This window comes from Pinus tabuliformis, chromosome 4_1, assembly GCF_031772625.1.
Source record: "Pinus tabuliformis cultivar Carrire ecotype Pingquan chromosome 4_1, CPIR1, whole genome shotgun sequence".
Classification (NCBI taxonomy): Eukaryota; Viridiplantae; Streptophyta; class Pinopsida; order Pinales; family Pinaceae; genus Pinus; species Pinus tabuliformis.
This window is the reverse complement of record NC_142303.1, coordinates 603702616-603728453: the sequence shown is the minus strand read 5'-3', so window position 1 is coordinate 603728453 and position 25838 is coordinate 603702616. Positions and strand designations below refer to the sequence as shown.

General features: G+C 36.6%; 1 protein-coding gene across 1 annotated transcript in view; it reads right to left on the bottom strand.

Moving 5' to 3' along the window:
- Positions 1 to 8544: 8544 nt before the first annotated feature.
- Positions 8545 to 25838, bottom strand: part of LOC149177451 (uncharacterized) — a 44479-nt gene continuing 27185 nt past the window's right edge. The window contains 4 exon segments of the mRNA XM_089421756.1: positions 8545 to 9117; positions 9279 to 9566; positions 9689 to 10266; positions 10269 to 10322. Coding sequence (XP_089277882.1) covers positions 8545 to 9117; positions 9279 to 9566; positions 9689 to 10266; positions 10269 to 10322 — 1493 coding nt within the window.

The window sequence follows — 25838 nt, the reverse complement described above, 5'->3', positions numbered from 1 at the left end:
TGATGGTTTATTACCATTCCATACCTCATGTGGAGACTTATCCTCCAATGTTGATGAAGGTGATCTATTAACCAGGTAACATGCAGTATCCATCGCCTCTACCCAAAATTATTGTCTTAACCTGACACCACTAAGCATGCTTCTTTCCTTTTCCATAAACGTCATGTTCATTCTTTCTGCAACTTCATTTTGATGAGGTGTGTATGGATTAGTCTTCTGTCATGTTATACCACACTTATTACATAGCTCTTCAAATTCCTTCTTGCAAAACTCTCCACCATTATCTATCCTCGACACCTTTACCTTCTTTTCTGTTTGTTTTTCCACTAGAGCCTTAAATTCTTTAAACCTGTCAAAGAATTCAGATTTATTCCTTAGGAAATATATCCATGTATTCCTTAAGAAGAAATCTATAAATAATACATAGTACACAGACTTACTCAGTGATGGAACCTACACAGGTCTAAACACATCACTATGCACAAACTTTAATATCCCTTTCACCCTCTTAGCACTAGAGGGGAAACTCACACTATTCGACTTCCCATATACACAATGTTCATAGAAATTGAAATATGGAGAGAAATTAGACACAACTTCTACCATACCATTACCATGAAGTATTCGAAGGCCCTTCTCTCCAATATGTCCAAGCCTTTGATGCCATAGCATGCTCTTTTCTCCAAAGACCACTAAATTTTCTGCTTCACTTTTAGGAACCACAGAACTATTGCACCCACCAATAAAAGTATACCCATAAGCTTGTGAATGGTTCCAATATGAACTCCCCGCATCAATACCAACATTCCCCAAACCATCTTACAAGTATCTTTCTCGAACACTATTTTTACACCTACATCATCCATCTTGATTACATAAATAAGATTTATGCTCAATGCAGGAATATGCAGAACACCTGAAAGTGTTATAATCCTTCCACCTTGCAACCTCATCTTGACTTTTCTACGTCTAATGATTCTAAGCTTCCTATCATCCTCTAAGAAAACATCACCACCATAATATTTATCATACTCACATAACCACTCCCTATGGGGAGTGAAGTGGAAGGATGCACATAAGTAAATAACCCATGCCTCATGATCTACATGTGTACTTGAAGAAGAAGCCAAGTACACACCCCCACCTTTAGATGAGGTGGTTTTTGCCTCTACATAAGGAGCATCATCAAATCCCTTTCCTTTCTTAAGAGATTTAAACCAAATATCCTTTTGAAGCACCCTTCCTTTCTGAATTTCTAGCACACCTTTATAGGTTTTCCTGGAGATTTAGATCTCCCACTCAAAGACTTATTTTTGTTTCTATTCTGAGACTATCCTCATACAGACAAGGCATCTCCATTCTAGCCCTCCAGTTTTTTCATCGCATCTTCTCCGATAGCAAGGATGAGACTATTTCATCAAACTTCAAGGTAGTTGTATTGCTAGTTATTGCAACAACCATACTATCCCACGAATCTAGTAGAGAACACAACAAACTGATGCACTTATCTTCATCTGAAATTTTAATATCAACAAATAACAATTGACTTACCATAGTATTAAATGCATTCAAATTCTTTGTCACTAAGTCTCCATCCTTCATCCTTAGGTTATAAAACTTTTTCTATAGGAACAGTTTGTTTACCAGAGACTTATATTGGTACAAAGTCCCTACCTTGTCCCACAAAGCCTTCACCGTATCTTCCCCTGATACATTCAACAATACCAAATCTGAGATACACAATCGTATTGTGCTCTTTACTTTCCGATCCAACTTCGACGAGTTTTCATCTCACATTGTCATTGGTTTAGTACTCGGATCTACCGCGATCCAATGTTCTTTATCCACCAGTAGATCCTCCATCTTGAGTTTCCACAACTCAAAACTCTGACCATTAAATTTCTCGATATCTATATTTCCACTGCTTTCCATCTTCTTTCACCGCAAGAATCGATCCTGCAAATCTCCCACTAAACAGGGTCTAACACAAGCCTGAGCAAAAACCCTCAATTGAGCGAAGGCATACCCATGAAGCTGAAACAACTCTTGTACCAAATGTAGGTTTTAATCCTGTACCAAAATTACCTGCAAACAAATTATTAAAAATAGAAAATATATAATGGCAAGAAACACAAAACAAATATACATAAATTTTACCCTAGATCCCAAAATTGGGACTACCAGATTGATTTTTCATTATATTCCTTTCATTGTTACAACACATATATATACATTCTAAAGCATTCATAAACCCCAATCCATTAACCCTGAATTAGAACATAACCATAGTTCCCTTAACTGGATCTACAAGATACCATGGACAGAAAACCATCATGCCCAAAACCATGTGCAAAACCCATGCACAAAACTATAGGTAGGTCCGCACGTGAGGTTAGTCATGGAAAGAATATAACACACACCCAACATTTTTGTTAATAAATTTTAAAAGTTTAATTTAGGAGTGAGTTTTGATTTTTTTTACAAATAAGCTGGAGAAGTTATTTTCTAACATAACTTTAGTTTTCAGTTCCCTTATATTGTGGAGAAGGGGAAATGATTCACATTCCATGACTCTTGTTTGTCATAGTTTTTTTCTTTTTGGGGAATAAAGAGAAGGAGTGTCTAGAAGCTCCCGAGGGAGAGGAATAGAGGAACTCGTTGTTTCTATGTGTAACTATAATTCTGAAGTTGCAGACCTGCCTGTACTTACCAATATGTGTGAATTAGAAGGTATTTTTGTGTGAATGGAGCAAATGAACAACAAATCGCACTATGAGTTTGTATGGCTTGAGATTAAATCGAAACCCTATGATTAAACCAAATATATTTGTTCTTATGAACTGATATTAATTGCATTTTTATTCCTATGTGTTTGATCATTTTGAGAGCATGTAACTTGTTGAATCGATTTACATTAATAATTTGTACATTATGGCTGCAGTGGTTGTGTGATTTTTTCATTTATATTTTTTATTCTTGTTGTATCGGTTTCAAATACCGTGGAGTAATTCTCATTCCTTTTTGGAATAGTGAATGAGTGGATTTTTTCTAGCAAATTGAACGCTAGTAAATTGAAATAGAGTACCATATTTTGAATATGGTCAAAACCTCGGTTAGATTGGTTTTTCGACTGTCACATTTAAACTAATGTTTCAAACTTCGGTAAAGAAAGGCAAATTAAATTGTTTACTATATTGAGTAGCAAGTCAAGGACATTGAGAGTTGGATTGGGAAAGAGCTAAGTCGATTCATCTTCCCCAAAATCATTGTATAGAAATTTGACAGCATGCTGCCAAATCATTTTGTAGCAAAAAACATTACCAAATCGTTATGTAGATACTACACAATTAATTAGAAAATGGATGCTACCAAATCATTTCATAATGATTGTGGAAAAAAAAAAGAAAATTATTGGAGGATTGGCGGTTTGGTGCGAGGGGGTCGCAGATTCAAACCCTGCGGACCTAAATCATATGAAATTTTTTAACTGAAAACAAAACGGTTGTTTGGTCGACACCACCTGTCCACCAAGTTTGGAGTTTGGGGTTTTGTTGGCCCGCCAACCCATTACCACTTTCCTTTGCCAAACTAAATCGTGACCACCAACTTGTCTTTGAATCCAAAAATAGTATAGACTGCCAACTTATCCCCTGCTAGTCACCCTGCCATATTTGGCCAAGGTTGATCGACCAACCACATGGTGCCACATGGCACCTTGTGATTAGGTCACGTGGCACCCCATGATTGGGCCACTTATTATGCCCAGTCATGCACATGTATCATGTCTTAGTTGGCCCAGAATATTTCATAATCATTGACAGACATTCCATGTGGTGGCAGTCTGTGGGGCCTACCTACACAAAACTTTTACTATTTGACAACAATTTTAGATGGTTATAACTTTCAAAAACAGTGTAGGATTGACATGTCATTCACGCCATTAGATTTAGAGTGATGAAATCTTTGATTTGAGCTAGGTTTCAGTGAGATTTGAGGACTTTATAATTTTGTCCTTTTGGGACAGTCTTGGATCAGTTGACTCATCCTTGCTTGGGGGTAGTATATGAAATGGATGGGTGGAAAGTTTCTCTATCAACAATTGATTTCCTTAGAACAATTTGTTTTAAAGGTAAGTGTCCATCTCTTTAATGAAATGTTATATAATTATGTTGATTAAGCTTGTTTGTTGTTTATGTATGAAATTGCATACATAATTGTTGCAAATGTTTTTTTAAATTTGGAATTCCCATATGGTTTATTTCCTCGAGACATACGTTATGCATTTAAAGTTGGATTGTGATGGGCACATCTAATTCAATTCATTTATGCATATTCAATGGCTACATGTTAGATGCCAATATGAAGTAGAGTTTTAAAACTTTTTGATTTTGAATGTTGTTCAAATCCTTTGACTAAATTTAAGTCCTTTTGTTGATGTTCAAAGTGTTCAAGGATTGTAAGCCCCCATATGCTGAAATTTGAAGTATTTACTTGGAATAAGGCTATTGATCTTTGCTTGTTATGGGTTACTTTCATTATTTAATCCAATTGGGTGATACTTTGAAATTGGTTGATGAGTTTTTTCGAAGTCGGCTTGATGGCCTTGTTCTATTTTTCAAAGCAGTTTGACTTCACATCTTCAAAAGAGGCCTAATGAATAGGGCCAAGCTTTTTGAAAGTGTTCAGTGGGCAATTTTTTGAAATGACTCAACACCCTATTTCCTTGTATTGGGTATATATTTTCAAAGCACCCACCAGTCAATCTTTTGAAATGGCCTAATGATCTATTTCTTCACATTGTGTGGATGTTTTGAAAGAACATAATAGATAATATTTCAAAATGGCTCAATGGTCTAATTCCTCACATTGAGCAAGACAACACTCAATAATCAATCTTTTGAAATGGTTTGATGGCATATTTCCTTGCATTACATGGATCTTACAAATGCCCCTAATGGGATTTTTATAAATGGCCTAATGGTGTATTTCCTTACATTAGGTAGATAATTCAAAAACACCTATTAGGAAATCATTCAAAATTACACAATGACCTATTTTCTTACATCAAGGAAATGTTTTGGAGGCATTGAATGGGTGATCCTTCTGAATGACCCAATGGCCTATTTCCTTTGTATCATGTCAAACTTTTGAAAGGGCTATAATTCAAGAAAATGATTGATTGTTTTATGCTGTTAAAGTGATTCCTTTAAATGGCCTTAATGGAAACACGAAAAGGGTGGTGTACAAGGTCTTCTATCTAAACAAAGAGGATTAGTTCAAATGTGAATGAATTCACAACCTTCATTGGAAAAAGACAAACATTGTACCCCTTCTGAAGTGTGGTGATAGAGGGAGATAGTTACATGGAAACCTTAACGTATTCATTATTATTATGGTGAAGAAAATACTAAACTAATTTTTAATTATGCCAATTTTTAAAATTTTATATAATCATTATAGAATATATTTAAAATGGTTATATACTAAGATTGAATTAATTTTAATAAAACTAATATAATTCATTTATTTATGAAAGGTTGTTGGATTTACTTTAGGTGGTTGAAATATAGTTTGTTATCCTCTCCGTTGTAGTATAGATCTTACTTGAGGTGAAGGATGAGGTGAGAAATTACATATGTTTAGTTTTGTTTTTTTTAATAGAATTTAATTTTGTTAAATATTTTTCAGTAAATGCTATATATTAAACTAATTATATTTTACAAAATTGTTTATTTATATTTATCAAGAGTAACTTTAACTAGTCATCATCAATATTGTTGTCTATTTGGTTAATTAGGTGTAGATGTTTGGTTTGCAAGTACAACAGTCTACATAAATGAGAAATATCATTCATGAAAATCTTGTTCTTGCTCATTTAATATTTGATGCATCTATAAATATCACTATTATTTATAGGATATCATCAATATTAGATTTGAAAATTGTATATATTATTCATACAATTAATTATTTACATATTTATATATATGAGTAAGCAACTCAAATATGTATTAAGGATTTTGAATATTTAAAATAGAAGATAAGTTCAAAAAAAATCAACAAATATATAATAAATTAATATTAAAAATATATATATACTAAAATTGAAATTTATATAAAAGAATAAATAATTGAAATATAAATGGAAGGATTTAAAATAGGAAATTAAAAAATATATGAAAGATTAATTATTATTTCTTATACCAATAATATTTAAATAACTAAAATATATGATCCAAAAATTTATATTAATCCAATAATATATAAATTGAATAATAATAATAAAATTAAATTTATTAAGGAAAATTATTTAAAAAACAAATATTTATGCATTGTATTTAAGAAAAAATAAATATTAAAAAAATCACTATAAATTCGAATGTTATATGCACAATGTTATTATGGCTCAACATAATTTGCACCAGTATATTTTACTACATATGATGTAAAATGTAGAGCATTCTATACATTTTGTAATTCATTTTGCCTGTGGTTACAGCTCTATGAAGATTAATTACACAGCGCTCTTTGCAGCTTATACAACTCGTTGCAGCTTTCTTCATTACTGTTTTCGCTGTATTCTTCCGGACTTTCTTCATTACTGTTTTCGCTGTATTCTTCCGGACTTTCTTCATTACTGTTTTCGCTGTATTCTTCCGAACTTTCTTCGTTACTGTTTTCGCTGTATTCTTCCGGACTTTCTTCATTACTTTTTTCGCTGTATTCTTCCGAACTTTCTTCGTTACTGTTTTCGCTGTATTCTTCCGGACTTTCTTCATTACTTTTTTCGCTGTATTCTTCCGAACTTTCTTCATTACTGTTTTCGCTGTTTTTGCTGTATTCTTCCGAACTTTCTTCATTACTGTTTTCGCTGTATTCTTCCGGACTTTCTTCATTACTGTTTTCGTTGTATTCTTTCGGACTTTCTTCATTACTGTTTTCGCCGCCTTCTTCGATGAAGCCATTTCCCAGTCGATGGCACAGGGACTCGACTACTCCAGCACCCCATTGCAGTTTTGAACAGTGAGACACATCAAGCTCCGTCAACGAGCTCAAATGCTGAACATTGGGCAGCATCTGTAAATTGGAACATCCAGACAAGTTAAGCCATTTGAGTCTCGTTAAGTTCCCGACTGAGTCTGGGAGACCCTGCAGGCTGGTGCAGTTTTCCAAGTTGAGCCTCTTGAGGCCCGTCAGCTGCCCCACCGAGTCTGGGAGCCCCTGCAGGCTGGAGCACCCGTACAAGTAGAGTCCCTCGAGGCCCGTCAGCTGCCCCACTGAGTCTGGGAGCCCGTGCAGGCTGGTGCAGCTTTCCAAGTCGAGTACCTCGAGGCCCGTCAGCTGCCCCACCGAGTCTGGGAGCCCCTGCAGGCTGGTGCAGCTTTCCAGGTGAAGTAACTGGAGGCCCGTCAGCTGCCCCACTGAGTCTGGGAGCCCCTGCAGGCTGCCAACTCCTATTTCCAACCCCATAGCATCATTAATGCGGGGCTACATGCACAGGAGATAGGAGTTTATAACACGCGAGGTGGGTACTACGCCGTTTTTTTTTTATTATCTAAATGCGAGGTGGCTATCTCCTGCACATGTAGCCCCGCATTAATGAGGCTATGGGGTTGGAAATAGCATTTTCCCTGCAGGCTGGTGCAGCGTTCCAAGTTGAGTGTCTGGAGGCCCGTCTGCTGCCCCACCGAGTCTGGGAGCCCCTGCAGGCTGGTGCTGCGTTCCAAGTTGAGTGTCTGGAGGCCCGTCCGCTGCCCCACCGAGTTTGGGAGCCCCTGCAGGCTGGAGCACCCGCGCAAGTCAAGTTCCTGGAGGCCCGTCCGCTGCCCCACCGAGTCTGGGAGCTCGTGCAGGGTGGAGCACTTGCGCAAGTCGAGTCGCAGGAGGCCCGTCAGCTACCCCACCGAGTCTGGGAGCCCCTGCAGGGTGGAGCACCCGCCCAAGTAGAGTCTTTGTAGGCCCGTCAGCTGCCCCAGCGAGTCTGGGAGCCCCTGCAGGGTAGAGCACCCGCGCAAGTCGAGTCTCTGGAGGCCCGTCAGCTGCCCCACCGACTCTGGGAGCCCCTGCAAGTTAGAGCACCCGCCCAAGTCGAGTCGCTGGAGGCCCGTCAGCTGCCCCACCGAACCGAGTCTGGGAGCCCCTGCATGCTGGAGCACCCGCCCAAGTCGAATCGTCGGAGGCCCGTCAGCTGCCCCACCGAGTCTGGGAGCCCCTGGAGCCTAGAGCACCCACCCAAGTAGAGTCGTCGGAGGCCCGTCAGCTGCCCCACCGAGTCTGGGAGCCCCTGCAGGCTGGAGCAAAGGCTCAAGTGGAGTCGCGAGAGGCACGTCAGCTGCCCCACTGAGTCTGGGAGCCCCTGCAGGCTAGAGCACCCGCCCAAGTAGAGTCCCTGGAGGCCCGTCAGCTGCCCCACAGAGTCTGGGAGCCCCTGCAGGCTGGAGCACCCGCTCAATTCGAGTCCCTGGAGGCCCGTCAGCTGCCCCACCGAGTCTCGGAGCCCCTGCAGGCTAGAGCACCTGCCCAAGTCGAGTCGCTGGAGGCCCGTCAGCTGCCCCACGAGTCTGGGAGCCCCTGCAGGCTGGAGCACCCGCCCAAGTAGGGTCGTTGGAGGCCCGTCATCTGCCCCACCAAGTCTGGGAGCCCCTGCAGGCTGGAGCACCCGCCCAAATAGAGTTCCTGGAGGCCTGTCAGCTGCCCCACCGAGTCTGGGAGCCCCTGCAGGCTGGAGCACCCGCTCAAGTAGAGTCTCTGGAGGCCCGTCAGCTGCCCCACCGAATCTGGGAGCCCCTGCAGGCTGGAGCACCCGCGCAAGTCGAGTCCCTGGAGGCCCGTCAGCTGCCCCACCGAGTCTGGGAGCCCCTGCAGGCTGGAGCACCCGCCCAAGTCGAGTCCCTGGAGGACCGTCAAGATCCCAACTGAATCCGGCAGCCACATCATTTGTTTACAGTTTTGTAAACTGATATGTTTCAATGAATGCATATCATAGAATTCATTTGGTAAAGTTTTAAAATAACCATTTCTCAGTGCAATTCTTTCGAGCTGATTCAATTTACCAATAGACTGTGGAACCTCTGAAAGGGGAGCATCAATATACAATTCCGTCAACTGTAGTGGTGCCTGCAATGTGTACATAAAAACATTAAAGTTGATTTGCCTCTGTAAATGTCACCTATTTGACATTGTGATAAACAAAGACAATTCTTAAATGCAAGCAATTTTTATAATTCGAAGAGAAATGTAAATCGATGTCTGTCCAAATAAATTAGAATTTGTACTACCTGAGATTCATGTTGCCAGAGTGTTTTCAAAGCCTGCCCCTGTATGTATAACACTCTTAAATTCAAAGCCTTCCAGAGTGTTGGAATTTGCAAAGATATTGAGGAGATCGGACACTTCTTCCATTGGAGATATATCAGTTGTCGTAACTCCCCTGCACTGAATATTCTTTCAACAAAAGAACCTTCACCCCTAAGCAGTTCCAACCTGCTTAGGTTGCAGTTGCCCGTAACGTTTTCGAAAATTTGTTCGCGGCCATTTCCATAATCCATGCTAATTCCTCGCAGCACCTGAATTGTTCACTCGGAGCTGTTAAAAACATGATTTTTTCTTAAAAAATTTCAAAACAAAAAGGCAATTTAGATATGGCAATGCTAATTTGAAAATCCGTGGAGAGCTTCAACATATGTACAGGCGATGAGGGGGAAAGAGTACGAAGAAGATTGACATTTGGTCGCGAAAGCCGCAGCGGATGTTCCTTCTCTGCTACATCTCTGCCGAGATCGCGGAGGTGGTCGTGCATTCTTATACACTCTTCACTGTCGATCTCTACAAGGCATTTGTTCTCTAAGTTACGGAGACCCAGCCATCCGTCCCAGTTAGATCCGTTCCATCTTCTGATGGCGGTATCTCTGTTTTCTCCTATAAAAAAACAAGCGACGTCTAAAAAGATCTCCTGCTCCTCTTTATCCAGACCATCATAGCTAATTTTAAGCTTGCTATGAATATCCGTGGGAAGTATTCGTCTGATTTTGTCTAGCTGTCTTTTCCAAATCTCATAATCTTTTCCACTAATAGCCGCTCTGATGACCTTAAGAGATAAGGGCAATCCATCACAGAAATCCAAAAAATCTTCAACCAGTTGTTCAAATCCCGTTACAGGACAACTCTGGTCAAAGGCATGCGAGCAGAATAGTGCTCTAGACTGTTGCCGGTTAAGGCTTGTTTGCTTGTAAATAGACGCGTCTAGAATTCCCGAGCTTGTAAGACATCCCTATTGCGAGAAGTAACCAAGATTAAACTACTGGCCTGAATGGTATCTTTCACTGGTGAAAACAATGATCAATATGATCAACATTATCTAAGACTATCAGAGATCGGGGGTGGGATGAGAGATGCTTTCGGAGCTTCTCTATGCCTTCATCGGTGTTGCTTATTTGCACGTCCTTCAAATGAGCCAAGTCTTTGAGAAGTTTTGTCTGCAATGACAAGAAACATCAGACAGGAAACAATGTCGGTCATAATTTGATGTGTGTCTGTTGAAGAACTCTTTTGCAAGAGTCGTTTTCCCTACACCGCCAAGACCGACAATTCCCACAACCTTAGTCTTCTGGCTTTGCTGCTGCAAGAGCACCATTCTTTCCACGTCTTTTATTTTCTCAACGAGTCCAGTAGGGTATTTGGCCACATTAAGATGTGTTTTCCTAACCTTTCGCCACACTTCTTTGATGACCTCATCAACTAGTTTCCCTTCGTCACTGAACAATATGCAGGATAATTTGATTGAGGAACGTCTCCTAAAATATAGTCTGATATACCTTATCATTCATTAGATAAACTAAGAAAAACATGAGAGAGTGTGGCCCTTACCCGTTGCATGCGTTGATATCTAAACCGCATTTATTTGAGACAACATGGAGAGCATTCCTCCATTTTTCCAGAGTGATAGAGTCATTTCGTGGGTTCCCTTCGGTTGTTCTCTTATTTTCGAGCCTATGCAGGTCTCGAGCATACTGACTCTGGTTCTGATCGTTGTATAGATAAAATACCAATAAGTTATGTTTTAAACTCTTCAACTATGACTTCTTGCTATGCCCAAATGTTAGTCAAATTCCCTCATGCTATAACACCTCACAACATTTATTTGATTCCAGAATTGAGCAATTCATGGTATATTTATATATAATCTTCTAGCATTTCCCAAGTACGAGGCCTTCAATTACCAATATTTAGAAGGCCTTGTTCTAAGTACACATTTGTATTATTTTTTCAACTAATAAAATTTGTAAATGACTATGTTAGCACTTTTAATTAATAAATTTATATTGATTATGAACCAGGAATTATATATAAAGCTCTATAACCATGATTTAAGGGTTTTCATAAAATTTGGGTGTTCAAACAACATTGGAAATGGCGATATGCAGTGGGGTCGAGGTTATGAAGAAAGGTAGAGGAAGTTTAAGGTTTGTTGTCTTTGGAATCTATTAGGAACATTGATAATGTTGTCTCCCTCTACTAGGGAATTTATTTGTTTATCATGCCACTCAGCTTTACAAGCTAAAACTTGGGATTGATTTGTTTTTTCACCCTAAACCTAGACCTCCAAACTTCATTTTCATTACCTTTGAATTAGCTATATTCACACACTATTGATGTTAGTCACTATGCTTTCTCATTATTATATTTCTTCATTAAAAGTGATGATTATGATGGGTTGCGTAGTTCATTTCTTTTGTAGTTTTCCTCTTCTATGAGATCACAAATACTAATAACTTTCATTATTTGCGAGATTAAATATATTAGTAGTTTCTTGAAGGAAACTCTATTTATATGAAATATATGAGGCTACTATATGGACCATAGTAGTTTTGACTTCAATCATCCATCATTTTAAATACTACTTTCTAAAATATTTCCTTCAAGTCACAAACTCTAGGATTTGCACCCAATGAAAAGGATCTTCACCACTATGATTCTAATGTAACATTATTTTTTCTAATCCCCAAGTTTTGCAATGTAATTAAACGATGATAATGTTGAAGAGACAATATGGACATCTTGCCAAGATTGTTTGTTGTAAATATTTTGATTAAATTATAAACTATTAAATTTGGAGAAGAAGGAGAATGCTATATGAATCTTGATGTATGGAAGGATAGGTTACTTAGGAATTCTGTAAGGCAGAATGGGAAGTTTCCCATCTTCCCTAAATTTAATGTTATGACCCCTAATGTTCTTGTTGAACTACCAACTACCTAAGTAGCTATGAGAGGATGGGGGAGAAGGTGTTGGGACAACTTGAGCATGGGCTATGTACCTCAAAATAGAGTGTTGGTTGATTTCACATCCAAAGAAGGGGAACTTGGACCTTTCCTGTGTGAAGCAACACTTGTGGGTAGAAAACATGTCAACTTTTGAGTTAGTTGTTTTAAGTAGAGTTTGGAAGATGGTAACAATTAGAGAAAAATATTTAAAAAAATACCTGAACTATTTGTGTGAACCTATAATCCTTCTGAACGCACAAATATAAGAATGAAAACATTGCGAAATTGTAAACATATGATTGGAAGTTGGACAAAAAATTACAGGCTTGAAGTGTGTTAGTTGAGGAAACCAGAGAGAGAGTCCTTCACTCGAGCCGGGTAGACCAAAAAGAACTCTACTATCTAGTTGTGTTTGTTCATGTGAAGCACTTGAAGGAGAAAGAATTTTCAAGGAAACCATAGGAAGTGGAGAAGTGATCTGGGAGGATCCAAGATGCCTCAAAACTAAATTCCAAAATTGAGATGAAAAGGTTGCCATGATGAGGAGCTTAGTGATATCTTTCCAACATAACTTGAACGATCTTAAACAAACTTTATATGAGAAATTTATCACATTCCGACGTTTTGCAAAAACATGCAAAAAGGAAGGATATAGGTGACATGTGGTAGTCCCAAAGGCTGACACGTGGCAGGTTGTATGAAGGACACGTGGGAGGATCAAAAGAATAAACATGATATGAGGTTGACGTGACAGTGACATGGTAGCATCAACTGAGGACAAATGGTAGAGACAATGATGTGGCATTTATGTGGCAATTGACTTCGTAGGTGGCTGTGCAACTAACTACAAATGGTAGAGACAATGATGTGGAATTTATGTGGCAATTGACTTCGTAGGTGGCTGTGCAACTAACTACAAATGGTAGAGACAATGATGTGGCATTTATGTGGCAATTGACTTCGTAGGCGGCTGTGCAACTAACTAAGTCTTGGGCGTTGATTGTGTGACATGTGGACCAATCAAGTGGAGTAATGTGTTAACTTAGGTTGGAACAAAACTCTCTTGACCTCTCTAGAAGAGTCGCACAAATGGTTTGAACTCACGACCTTGTCAGCAACAACCCAAAGAGTCATTGTTGTACCAACCATTGATTCTTACTATGTATAAGTGGAAACTTCTATTCGAAGTTATTACAACCTGCAATGATTTTAAAATAGAATAGGTGGGCTTTGAACCCGTGAAGCCATTGTTAAAATTGGAAGTCAACTTTGACTTTTCAGTGTATAATGACAAGCTTAATTCATAAATATTAGATAATTGGATTTAACAAATAGAAGTTTATTGTCACGTTTAGCAGATTGTTGAAGAAGACGTAAAGATTCAATTGGCTTATTTAGGACTTGAAGGTACACCGTTGGTTTGTTGGGAGAGTAAAATTGAAGAAGGTAGCAAAAAGATTTTTAAGATCCTTTCTTCATGGTCAAAATTCACTAATGCATTAAAGAAATAGTTTTATCCTTTAGCATACACCCAAAAAGAAATCATGGAATGGAAAAATTTGAGACAAGGAAAAGGACAAAGCATAAAAAGCTTTACTAAATAATTTAGGAAGAAGGAATTGGCTTTAAATATTCCATTATATAATCTAGAAACTCTTTTAAAATATATTGGTGCATTTCATAGTTACATTCACCATATTATTTTCTTATTTAGTCCCGCTAATTTGGATGAAGTATGTTTCCAAGCTACTCATCTTGATTCCACACGAAATAATGTGCAAAGTGATTTCAAACAAAAGTAAACATCTAAATTTTTATAAGTCAATTTCAAAGGAAAAGGGGAAGGCAAGAAGGTTTCTACAATGAATAAGAAGAGGCAAAGCCTACATGTTCTCATTGTTGAAAGGAAGGGTACGATGATACTCATTTTTGGAAGATACATCCTAAACTAAGGCCTAAAAGGTTTAGAGGAAATGGAGAGAAAAATATTATTGCCACAGTGCAACAAAATTTGGGATCTGATTCAAGAGATGAAGCTTAGATCACAACTGTAGGAATGCAAGGTAAAACATCTTCTCATGACAGTTCTATTTCTTTTAATCCATCTCTTGGTCCTAAAGGTAGAAGAAGCAAGTTTTTTCACATAAGGGTGATACTTAAGCATATGAAAGTTGAAAATATTTTTTTAATATTGGTTCCCAAGTAAATGTAATATCTGATGCAATTTTCAAGAAACTGGAATTTGAAACAACACCTCAACAGAAACCTTATCTTCTCTGCTATGTATGTGATGATGCAAAGCTACAAGTAACCAAACAGTGAAAACTTAAATTTGCTATCACTTCAAAATTTGTTGATGAGGTTCAATTAGATGTGGTTCCTCTTGATATTTGTGGAATTGTATTGGGAAGCCATTACTTGTATGAAAGGAAAGCCATATTCTTCAAGGAGGAGAACAAATATCACCTCACTAAAGATGGGGTTGAGTATATTGTAGGGAACATAGCATGAAGACTAAATTATCACTTGTTAGTGCAAGGAAAATGAAGAGGCTCATAAATTCTAGAAAGAAATTTTTTACTTATAGTTGTGAAAGCAAAAGATGTTGAACAATGCACTGATTTTAAGGGGTGCGATCCTTCTCATAAGGATGAATTAGTTATTCTCATTTCTAACTATGATGAAATATTCCAGGAACCTGAAGGATTGCCTCCCAAGGGGGAGATTCAACATGAGATTCAATTGCAAGAAAGTTCCCTTCTTTCTAATGTTGGTATGTACAAGATGTCCGTAATTGAGAATGTAGAGATAAAAGTTAAGTTCAAAAATTTCTTGAAAATGGAGTCATCATGCCTAGTTCCTCTCCATGTGGATCTCCTATTGTGATAGTACCAAATGTTGATTTTGAGGGTATCCTCTAAACTGATAATTACTTCTGATGATTTTAGTTAGGTTAATCTTTTTTTTATTCATTTATCATCATAAAGCAATTACGTAGAGGAGCTAAATAATAAAAAAATATGCCAAAAGTATAATAAATAGACAATTACACATGAACATAAGCATTTAATCTAGAAAAAACCACATGAGGAAAAACCAAACAATCTTTTCCTTAGAGAAATTCTTGTTTTCAACAAGAAATACATCTAGACATCCTATTCATTTACAAGTTCAAGTTTACCATCAAATAAACTTGGTTGAGCATAATCCAACTCCATCATAGTCGAGCCATATTCCCAAAAAAAAAAAATTGTATTATTAGATCTGCTTAGAATTAGGGCTTCTTCCTTCCCCAAAATCCAATCATTCCTTAGAAATTTGGTCCACTACAAAGATTTGTCTCACATAGACATCATGAAAGTTGCTGCTAATTTCCTTCCTTCACTGCATTATTGAGGGTTGACTCACCGATACTTTCGTTTTATTATTAAATTGTGAAATCATGAAAGTTGCTGCTGATTTCCTACCTTCACTGCATTATTGAGGGTCGACTCACCGATACTTTTGTTTTATTATTAAATTGTGAAATCATGAAAGTTGCTGCTAAATTGTGAAATCATGAAAGTTGCTGCTGATTTCCTACCTTCACTGCATTATTGAGGGCCGACTCACCGATACTTTTGTTTTATTATTAAATTGTGAAATCATGAAAGTTGCTGCTAATTTCCTTCATTCACTGCATTATTGAGGATCGACTCACCGATACTTTTGTTTTATTATTAAATTGTGAAATCATGAAAATGGCTGCTAATTTCCTTCCTTCACTGCATTATTGAGGGTTGACTCACCGACCATATATTCCTGCATCATTTAGAAGATATGGTGACCACAGATATGTGGGGCGCCCAAACTTTATGCAAAAGCAACTGCATCCACTAACCCGAGGCATGATTGATTCCTGAGGTTGATAAGTTAATTTATTAAGAAATACAAGTGGCATCCATCCACATAAGAAGCAAGTGGGAGTCGACGTCCATCGCTGTAAATTAAAGCAACAGCATGTGGGAGTCGACGTCAATCACTGTAAATTAAAGGAGTTGTCTATAATGCGATTTTTTGGAGATTTCAATGACGGAATCTGGCGGAAGAAATTGAGGTTAAATCTTGATTTGTTGCAGTTAAAATGGTTTTTTAACTGCATATTTGGATTCAGCACCCTGAAAAACCCCTGGGAGGCTTTCATTGTGCAGAAACTAGCTATCAAACTTGCGATTCCAATAAATTCCTGCCAGATTTCGACCGGAAAAACCGACCGGAAAAGCTTTCAAAAAATCGCGTTATAGACAACTGCTAAATTAAAGCAGCAGCAAGTGGGACTCTCAGTGTGACGTCCATGGTTGGCAGCAGGCCTGAAATTTGACAGGGGCTTATAATTGAATAACCCTTCAATCTCCGTTCAAAAACAAATGCAATTGGTCATAATTTATGGTACCTGTTTAAGCGTGTAGTAGGTACTAATTAATTAAATAACACCGTTCAATTTGGTGTATCCTTCATCTCGGTTCTGCTGGACCATATGTTTCATTTTGGCCCTTTCAATTTTGAATGTTAACTTAAATTCATTATGTACATGGTTTTATATTTATTGTAAAATGGGGGCGAATAAAATAAAATCTAAAAGTAAATTATAAAATGAGGGCCAATAAAATAAAATCTAAAAATAAATGGTATAAAATAGGGACCAACAAAATAAAATCTAAAAATATATGGTCATTTAAATTTCAAAGATTAAATTAATTTTGTTGTGAACATGCCTTTATATTTTTCATAAAATAGGGTGAATAAAATAAACTCGACAAAAGCTTTTTTTTTTCCATGCCCCTTCCAAGATAGTTATCAAATGATTATATACACAAAATATATTTATTTTACTGTGATGCGATGAGATTTAATATAAAAAGTTTGATGTTGATTTTTTATTTATTCATGATTTTTTAAGTAGGTTAATTTAGCAGTTTAAAGTAGTAAAAGCTTTTTATTTTTCTTGGTCATATTTATTTATTTTATTAATTATGTTTTAAATTAGGTAGGGATTTCTTGAAATTGTATTTTTCAGTGGTAAAAATTTAAACAATATCGAGTGTCTTAAGATTCCTTAGAAAGTGTGGTGAGCAACTTTCAAAGTTGAAGTGCTGGTCATTTCATTTGGAAATTCATTTAACTTTTTAAAGATTAATGATTATAAAAAATGTATTTTATTAACAAGTGTATATTAAATAAATTTTTTATTAAAAAATGCCAAAATGAATTTTTTTAGAAAGAGATTAATGAAAGTTGAGATATAAGAGTAGTTACAAAGAGAATTTCTATAAAGAAAAATTTATACTCACAAATTTAGATAGAACGTAAAATGAAGGGCATGAAAATTGTAAAACCGTCATCAAATTTTCATTTGACCGGCAAAAGAAATTGAAATTCCAAGCCTAATGGGCAGTTTCATAATACAATGAATGAAGGATTTAACAAGTAACTTACAAGGCGAGCGCTCTGGCAAAGAAAAGGTGTTTGTGGTTGTGGTTTGGATTTTATATATATATATATATATATATTCGTAAGTGTTTGCAGAAGAAGTTTAAAGAGTGTGGACTATTTATTTCAGTAAATTTTGAATATTGAAGAAGAGGGGACTTTGTTTGGAAAGTAAAGATTGTTGTTTTGTGAATTTCGTCCATGCCAGGCGTGTATCATATTCATTCATTTGGTGTATCCTTCATCTCCATTCTGCTGGACCATATATTTCATGACCATATTTTGTTTTGTTCGTTGGGAGGGCTTTGATGCCAATTTGCGGTTGATATATACAAAGATCGTATTATCCCTGCAATTTCTTAATAAAATCATATTTTGACAAAGGATTGGTTGTTGTTCAACGTAGGGTTTAATTCAATGATAGAACTTGGGTTTAATTCAATGATAGAACTTCTTTCTCTTGTATGGGGAAAGGTTGGTTTGGATTGGCCTCCACTATTGAAGAAATTACTCAAAAAATCAATGCTTCCAATAGCAATTGTCATTGGTATAATAGTTTTTTTAATTTTTTGTTATAATTTCATGAGTTTCTCTTATGTCTTTATTAGGATGCGTGTTTTCTTCCAACATTATCTGAATTCTACACCATTTATAGTATAAATTATCTAACTAATTTGAACCACACTTTCTTCTTCTTAATCTTGGATCTTGAATCTAAGAAGAAGAAAAGTTTTTATATTTATCATCGTTTGCGGAAATAAATGGTTCCCTAAATAAATGTACGATGCAGAACTTGTATAATACAAATATAAAAGAGACACGGTTGACTGAATAAATGTTTAGATAAATGGTCATTTCAATTTTGAATGTTAACTTAAATTCATTATGTACATGGTTTTATATTTATTATAAAATGGTGGCGAATAAAATAAATCTAAAAATAAATTATAAAATGAGGGCCAATAAAATAAAATCTAAAAATAAATGGTATAAAATAGGGGCCAACAAAATAAAATCTAAAAATATATGGTCATTTAAATTTCAAAGATTAAGTTAATTTTGTTGTGAACATGCCTTTATATTTCTCATAAAATAGGGCGAATAAAATAAACTCGACAAAAGCTTTTTTTTCCATGCCCCTTCCAAGATAGTTATCAAATGATTATATACACAAAATTATTTATTTTACTGTGATGCGATGAGATTTAATATATAAAGTTTGATGTTGATTTTTTATTTATTCATGATTTTTTAAGTAGGTTAATTTAGCAGTTTAAAGTAGTAAAAGCTTTTTATTTTTCTTGGTCATATTTATTTATTTTATTAATTATGTTTTAAAATAGGTAGGGATTTCTTGAAATTGTAATTTTCAGTGGTAAAAATTTAAAAGATATCGAGTGTCTTAAGATTCCTTAGAAAGTGTGGTGAGCAACTTTCAAAGTTGAAGTGCTGGTCATTTCATTTGGAAATTCATTTAACTTTTTAAAGATTAATGATTATAAAAAATGTATTTTATTAATAAGTGTATATTAAATAATTTTTTTATTAAAAAATGCCAAAATGAATTTTTTAGAAAGAGATTAATGAACGCTGAGATATAAGAATAGTTACAAAGAGAATTTCTATAAAGAAAAATTTATACTCACAAATTTAGACAAAACCTAAAATAAAAGGCATGAAAATTGTAAAACCGTCATCAAATTTTCATTTGACCGGCAAAAGAAATTGAAATTCCAAGCCTAATTGGTAGTTTCATAATACAATGAATGAATTCATTGATTAAGGCCATTCATTAAATTAGAAACTATTTTGCTTATCTTGAACGAGAAAGTTTCTTTAGAAACTATTTGATTAAGCATGTTACACTTTAAATTAGAAACTATTTTGCTTATCTTGAACGAGAAAGTTTCTTTAAAATGTATTAGATATGTTCATGATGTAAGCATTTAAGATGATAACGTGTTTCAAGTTGGTTAGTTCTTTTCTCTGTAGCTCATTACAATAGTTAGGTTAAGTATTTATTATGTATTTTGTTAATTCTTGGCAGGTTTATGATCAATTTTTATCTTTTTCAATGTCATTAATATTTTTTTTTTTTTTACTAATTTATAGGTACTTTTTATAATTCAGTTATGCATTGATTTTTTCCAAGGGTTCCAATAACTAGTTATTTTCTTTTATAATTCTCTATTCGCTATTAATTGGGATGTCAATGTGAGAGAACAAATTCATAAATGTTGCCTCTTATGATAGTGAAAGTTTGTTTGTTTGTTTTTTTTTTTTTTTTTTTTTTTTAATTAGGGAAGCAACAATGAAATCAACTAATGTAATATGAATGTTTCTTTTAATGACCATTGTAGGTACTCAAGACTTGGAACCTTTTGGTAAGTACAAGACTCACAACATTCACTTAGAAATACTCCACACATAACCTCTACACTTTGGAAAATGTGGTCATGCACATGCTCTCAAATGTGAACAAACTTAAAGACTTATACAACAATCTACCTTAGATGACACAACCACCCACCTCAACCACTAGGTTTCCCATCTCAACACCAAGCTCGATGAGATTGCTTGTGAGCTCTCTAATCAACCTTTTACCACATTGTCAAAGGCAAAGGAATCTAGTAGGATATGGGCATGCCACTAGAAGGGATGACTCTTCTAATTGAGTAGGACATTGTTATGATAATCATCTCATTATGTAATAAGAATTCCGTAAAATAGACATGAATAAGTTTGATGATTTTGATCCCATTAGTCAAGTTACCCAAATGGGACATTATTTCTCTCTACACTTTCATACTAATAATTTATGAAACTTAGAGGGGGTGTTATACTTGGATGAAGAGTGTTCGCAATGGCATAAGAAATATCATGGAGGATACATTTCCTACATCTAATTTTTGAAGACAATCTACTCTTTTTTTGGACAAGACAATCATTAACTCAGAGGTCCGAATATATTGTGCCAAACAAGCACAAATATAGAATTTATAGCAACCTTTGAGCGATTGGAAATTTACACATGGGCTATGTCTTACTCTTTTTTAGAAGAATGTTTCATTAATGGTCTTGAGAAGGTAATTAGAGAGAAAATCACGATGCAATGCCCAACTACTTTGTTGCAGGCTTGTGAGAGAGTTCGAGAAGTTGAGATGGGGATAAATGCATAGACCAAAAAAACCTTTTTATTCCCCCCCCTGCCATCTTTGGCATGTACTACCACCCCCTCCCCTATCAACCCTTGAGAATCTAAAAAATTTCACCAAAATAAGTCACAAAATGCCAATGTCTTCAACTATGCTATAATTTAGATAAGTGGTACTTCAAAGGGCATAAATGTAAAGAACATAAATTATTCCATGTATATGTGTCCTCCCAACACCAATTGAAATACATTTTAGTAGTGAAGCTCTTGAACTAGATTTTGGAGAGATCACCCTTCCTCCTCAAGAAGAAACAACCTTAGAAGCCCCTTGTGAGGAACCTTGAATTTCTCTCCATTCTTTATCATGCATTTTTTACCCAAAACTCTAAAGATTTCCTTCATCAAGAACAACACGGTGATTGTTTTAATTGATAGTTGTAGCACCCACAATTCTATCCATAAGAGAGTGGTTGAAGAAACCCATTGTTACGCCCATGCAATGTATAAATTTGAAATTATGATAGCTAATGGAGGTTTGATTAAACATGTTGGCTAATGTGAAAATGTGAAACTTCAAATGGGATATTTTCGATTCAAATCTTGCCTGTTTTCTATGGATATGGGTGGTTGTGATATAGTTCTTGGTGCAAAATGGTTTCACACTTTGAGTCCTGATACCATGGGGTTTCAAGGAATTATACACTGGATTTAATAAGCATTGGGCATAAACATACACTCAATGGGGCTTAAGTTCAACTCCCTATAATTATTAACTCTCACCATATGGAGAAGCTATCGAAGAAAGGCCACTCCAACGTTATTGTATAGTTCAATGCCATACAATTTAGGGACAAATCTTCATGGGAAATTCATCCTAATTTGTGGATGGTCATGACTAAACATCAATAGGTGTTTGAAATAATCTATGGCATGATAATGAAATTTCCTTAGTCCTAACTAGTGAAGCACCCAATATGCATCTTAATATGCACCATTTTGCATAAAAAATTGAAACGGAAAAGATTGTCTAGGAACTCTTGGAAGTTGGAGTCATATGTCCTATTACATGCCCTTACTCAACACCCATGTTTATGGTATTAAAAAACAAGGTAGATGGTGCACATGTCTCAATATTTCACGGTTCTCAACTAGTTGACCATCAAAGGTAGATTTCTTACTCCACTTATTGATGATCTCATGGATGAGCTTCATGGAGCCAAGTTCTTCACTAAATTGGACCTTCACTCAAGATACTACTAGATTGAAATGAAGCTCGTAAACGTATCAAAGATTTCCTTCTACATTCATGAAGATCATTATGAGAAATTAGTGATGCCATTTGGAGTTTGGGTCGCATTAACCTATGTGCCAGTTGATCCCATGAAAGTTATGTCTATTCAAGATTAGCCACACCCGAGGACCTTGAAAATATTACATGGTTTCTCAAGACTTATGGGCTATTACAAGAAGCTTGTGGAGAATTATGGCTAAAATTGTGCCCCCTTTTATATGGAATGAATCCATAAAGCATGCATTTTCAACTTTAAAATAAGGCTTGTGCACCATATACATCTTAGAAGTGTTTGATGCCAATAAGACTTTTGTCATGGATTGTGATGCATTAGGTAGAGGTATGAAAGTGATGTTGATGCGAAAAGGGTGCCCCTTGGCATTCACCAATAAGTAATTATATGATAGAAATTTGGTCAATATAACAACCCCGAGTTAAAAGTTCATGTAATAAAGTTAATAAAGGCAAAAATAAGACCAAGGTCATGGGACATGTATTCCAAGCTGAATGTTGGGCAAAACATCCTAGTGGGTGTTCATTTGGTTTATTATGGCTAAGAAAATTGCAAAGGCATTGAAAAGGAAAAGAGGCATTTATTGGTATTTTATTTATGAAAATAAAGAAAATTAGGAGAAAAGTGAGGAGAAAGGTCACATAATTGCATGAGAGGAAAATTGAAGGAAAAATAGAGGAAATTGAAGAAAATACAGGCCTCAATGATAAAAAGGCTTCTGAGGATCTGTTCATAGATTTTGTCAGTTTAACGTTTTTATCAGTTAAGTTTTGGAGATCTCTCTCTATTCTCTTTATTCTCTCATACTCTTGTACACTTATAGCATTCTTGGAGCACTCTAGTGTTGGAGGAAGGAAGGATAAGGAAAGCAAAGGAACAAATGAGGAAAAATTGGATCAAGTGACTTCAACAGGAATACTTGTAGATAACAGGTTGCATGTGTGATTTCCTAGCTGGTTGGTGAATACATGGTACATGCATGTATGCATTTGGTTCTTTTATTGTCATGGGCATGGGTTTTTCTAGGTGTGACAGTGGTTTCAGCAATGCCTTTCCATTTCTAGATAACCATGGTGTGATGGGGTTTTTTTAACTTGGTTGAGCTTTGGAACTAGGTGAAGTGGTATCAGGAAAATTCCTAAGGGCCTAGGAATCCCTTGATCTTTTTTTGCGGGATTGCAGTAAAGCTTGAGGGTGGAGATGGGAAAATTCCTCAAGGTACTGGTGAAGAAATTCTGAGGAATCCAAGCTTGTTTTGGGCCAACGAATCCCTTAACCGATTTTGTCTGGATTGTAGTAAAGCTTGGTGGTTATTGTTTTGGGCCTAATGATCCCTTGATCGGTTTTGGAGGGACTTGGTAAAGCCTGAGGGCGAAGGTGGTGTAATCTCCGAGAAGCCTTGGTTGTTTTATTTTGTGTCCCACATTCATTCTTAGGATATGGTATGGGGGTGATTGGCTGAAAGAAAGATTTGGTTCATCCCAATCTATGGTCGAATGGTACATGGAAGTCCATGGCTTGGTTAGCTTTTGCATATATCAATGTGTTTTTTTCCTCTTGTATGTCATGATTATTTGTACTTGTTATTATGTGGCTTTGATGATTGTTCTACTATGGTTATTATTCTAGTTACATGCTAGTTATAAGCATGGTTCTAGAACAAGTTCTATATATGGATTTTGATGTATTTGATTTGTCGATGAATGGTTAATGAATACATGACCTAAAAATTGTTATTGCAACTATTATGAGAGGTAATTAGACGTTCTTGATGATTCTCAGATAAGTATCAGACCCCTATGTTCAAATATTCATTCATGACCTGTAGATTACATGATCTTGATGTGTTTGAAAAAATGACTATCATGGTTAGGCCTGCTTAGGTCACGTCTTTGACTCGAGCTTGAATTTTTAGCTTTGTTGTTATGTTATTTATGCATATGAGAAGTTACGTGAAGTTCTGTGCAGTTGTTTGGAGGTTGACCTGGAATTTAAACTTGGAATTCAGGACCACTAGATCCTAATTGGAAAGCTTAGGTTGCAACCACATGGATGCAAGCTTGTGCATGTGGTTGGAGGTTCCTAACCACATGGAGGCAGCGTCCAACTCAGGGTTCGGGCTCCTGGGATGGTTTCTCAACCTCTATGGGTTCTGTAGCACTTACACGGGGGCTTCACTCAATGAACCTCTAACATATCATGCGTGTTCGTGGCATATTAAAAAAAACCCTTAATTTGAACAAATATTGGAAAATACCTCTAAAAATGAGATTATCTAACTCCCTACCAATGAAAACCCAATATACCTTCCCAATTTAAAAATCCCGCACTTTCACTAGATATTGTAGGTATTCATTATTTCATTAACATTTTTAATACCCATTTATATTTTTTCATTAACTTTGATCAGGTGATCAATTTTTAGTACCCATTTATATGATCAGGTGATCAATTTTTAGCTCAAAAATGAAATTTCCTAGAACGTCTTGAAATTGACGTCACTTTAAAGTGCTCGCCATTCTGAATCCAACGACATTCACTTCACCTCAATTTGACACCTAATGCTCTAGATATCATGTTCTGATAATTTTCGCAAACAGGTAAAATTTGAGTAGGTTTGTTGATTGGGTTGGCTGTACTGCTGAGTTGGCAGGGTAACTACGCAGGGTACAAGCCAATGTGAGGCTTCCAAGTTTCATCCTCCAGTTCGTTCAATTTTGGGCGCATTTGATTTGTTAGTGGTCATTTGAGGTGGACCAGTAATATGGTGCCATATGGCACCCCGGGGTTGACTAAAATTTTGTTATGGCCCGAACTGGCCTCCACATGATTCAAATCCCTGACCTCCAATCCAATGACGTAGCGCTCAACCTACAGGCTACACAGTGGGACTTAACAACCATAGTGAAAAAATACTATTTAAGGTTTGGCCAAATGAATGTTGGGAATGGGGTCGGGGCTAAGGCCCTGGCCCCCGATCACCTTACACCCACGAGACTGTAGTTGAAAGGTAGACGAGGGCTCGGGCTTAGCCCCAACCCAAGGTTCCAGAACCTTCAACATAATTGAAGAGGAGGCGTAAGTAAGGGTTAAGCACTCGTGGAAAGGGTGATGGGAATAAGGCACAGGTCCTAGTCACCTGCAACCATAAGACTATGTCGGACAATGCTTGCAGAGGGCGCTTATGAGGAGCCCTAGCTCCTGATTCCATTAGTGCATATAACCACTAGCAGGGCAAGACAGAAGGTGCTAAGGAGTAGTCGCAAAGATTCAAGGGTTAGCCCCAAGTCTTATGGGGAAGTTGGAATCGTGGCCCGGTGGTTAAGGGCTATGCCAACAGGGGCAGGTTTTAAGGCCTAGCCCTCGACCCCATGTGGCCTATATGACCACGATTTTTAGAGTTGAGGGGTCAGAGAAAAATTTAATGATTGTACAAAATGCATTGACGGAGCGTGAATTTGTTGCTCGATTAGCAGAATTTAGGGCGGAATTTTAGGACCGTTAGACATATGGTCCGATTTGTAGGATGATTAATAGCAAAACTCGTATGGGAGCTTGGAGAGCCATATCTTTCAAATTTTTTGGTAAAATTGAGTAAAAAAGAGTCCACTTAGGGGTTTTTGGATGTTCTGAATCCATTTGGTAACC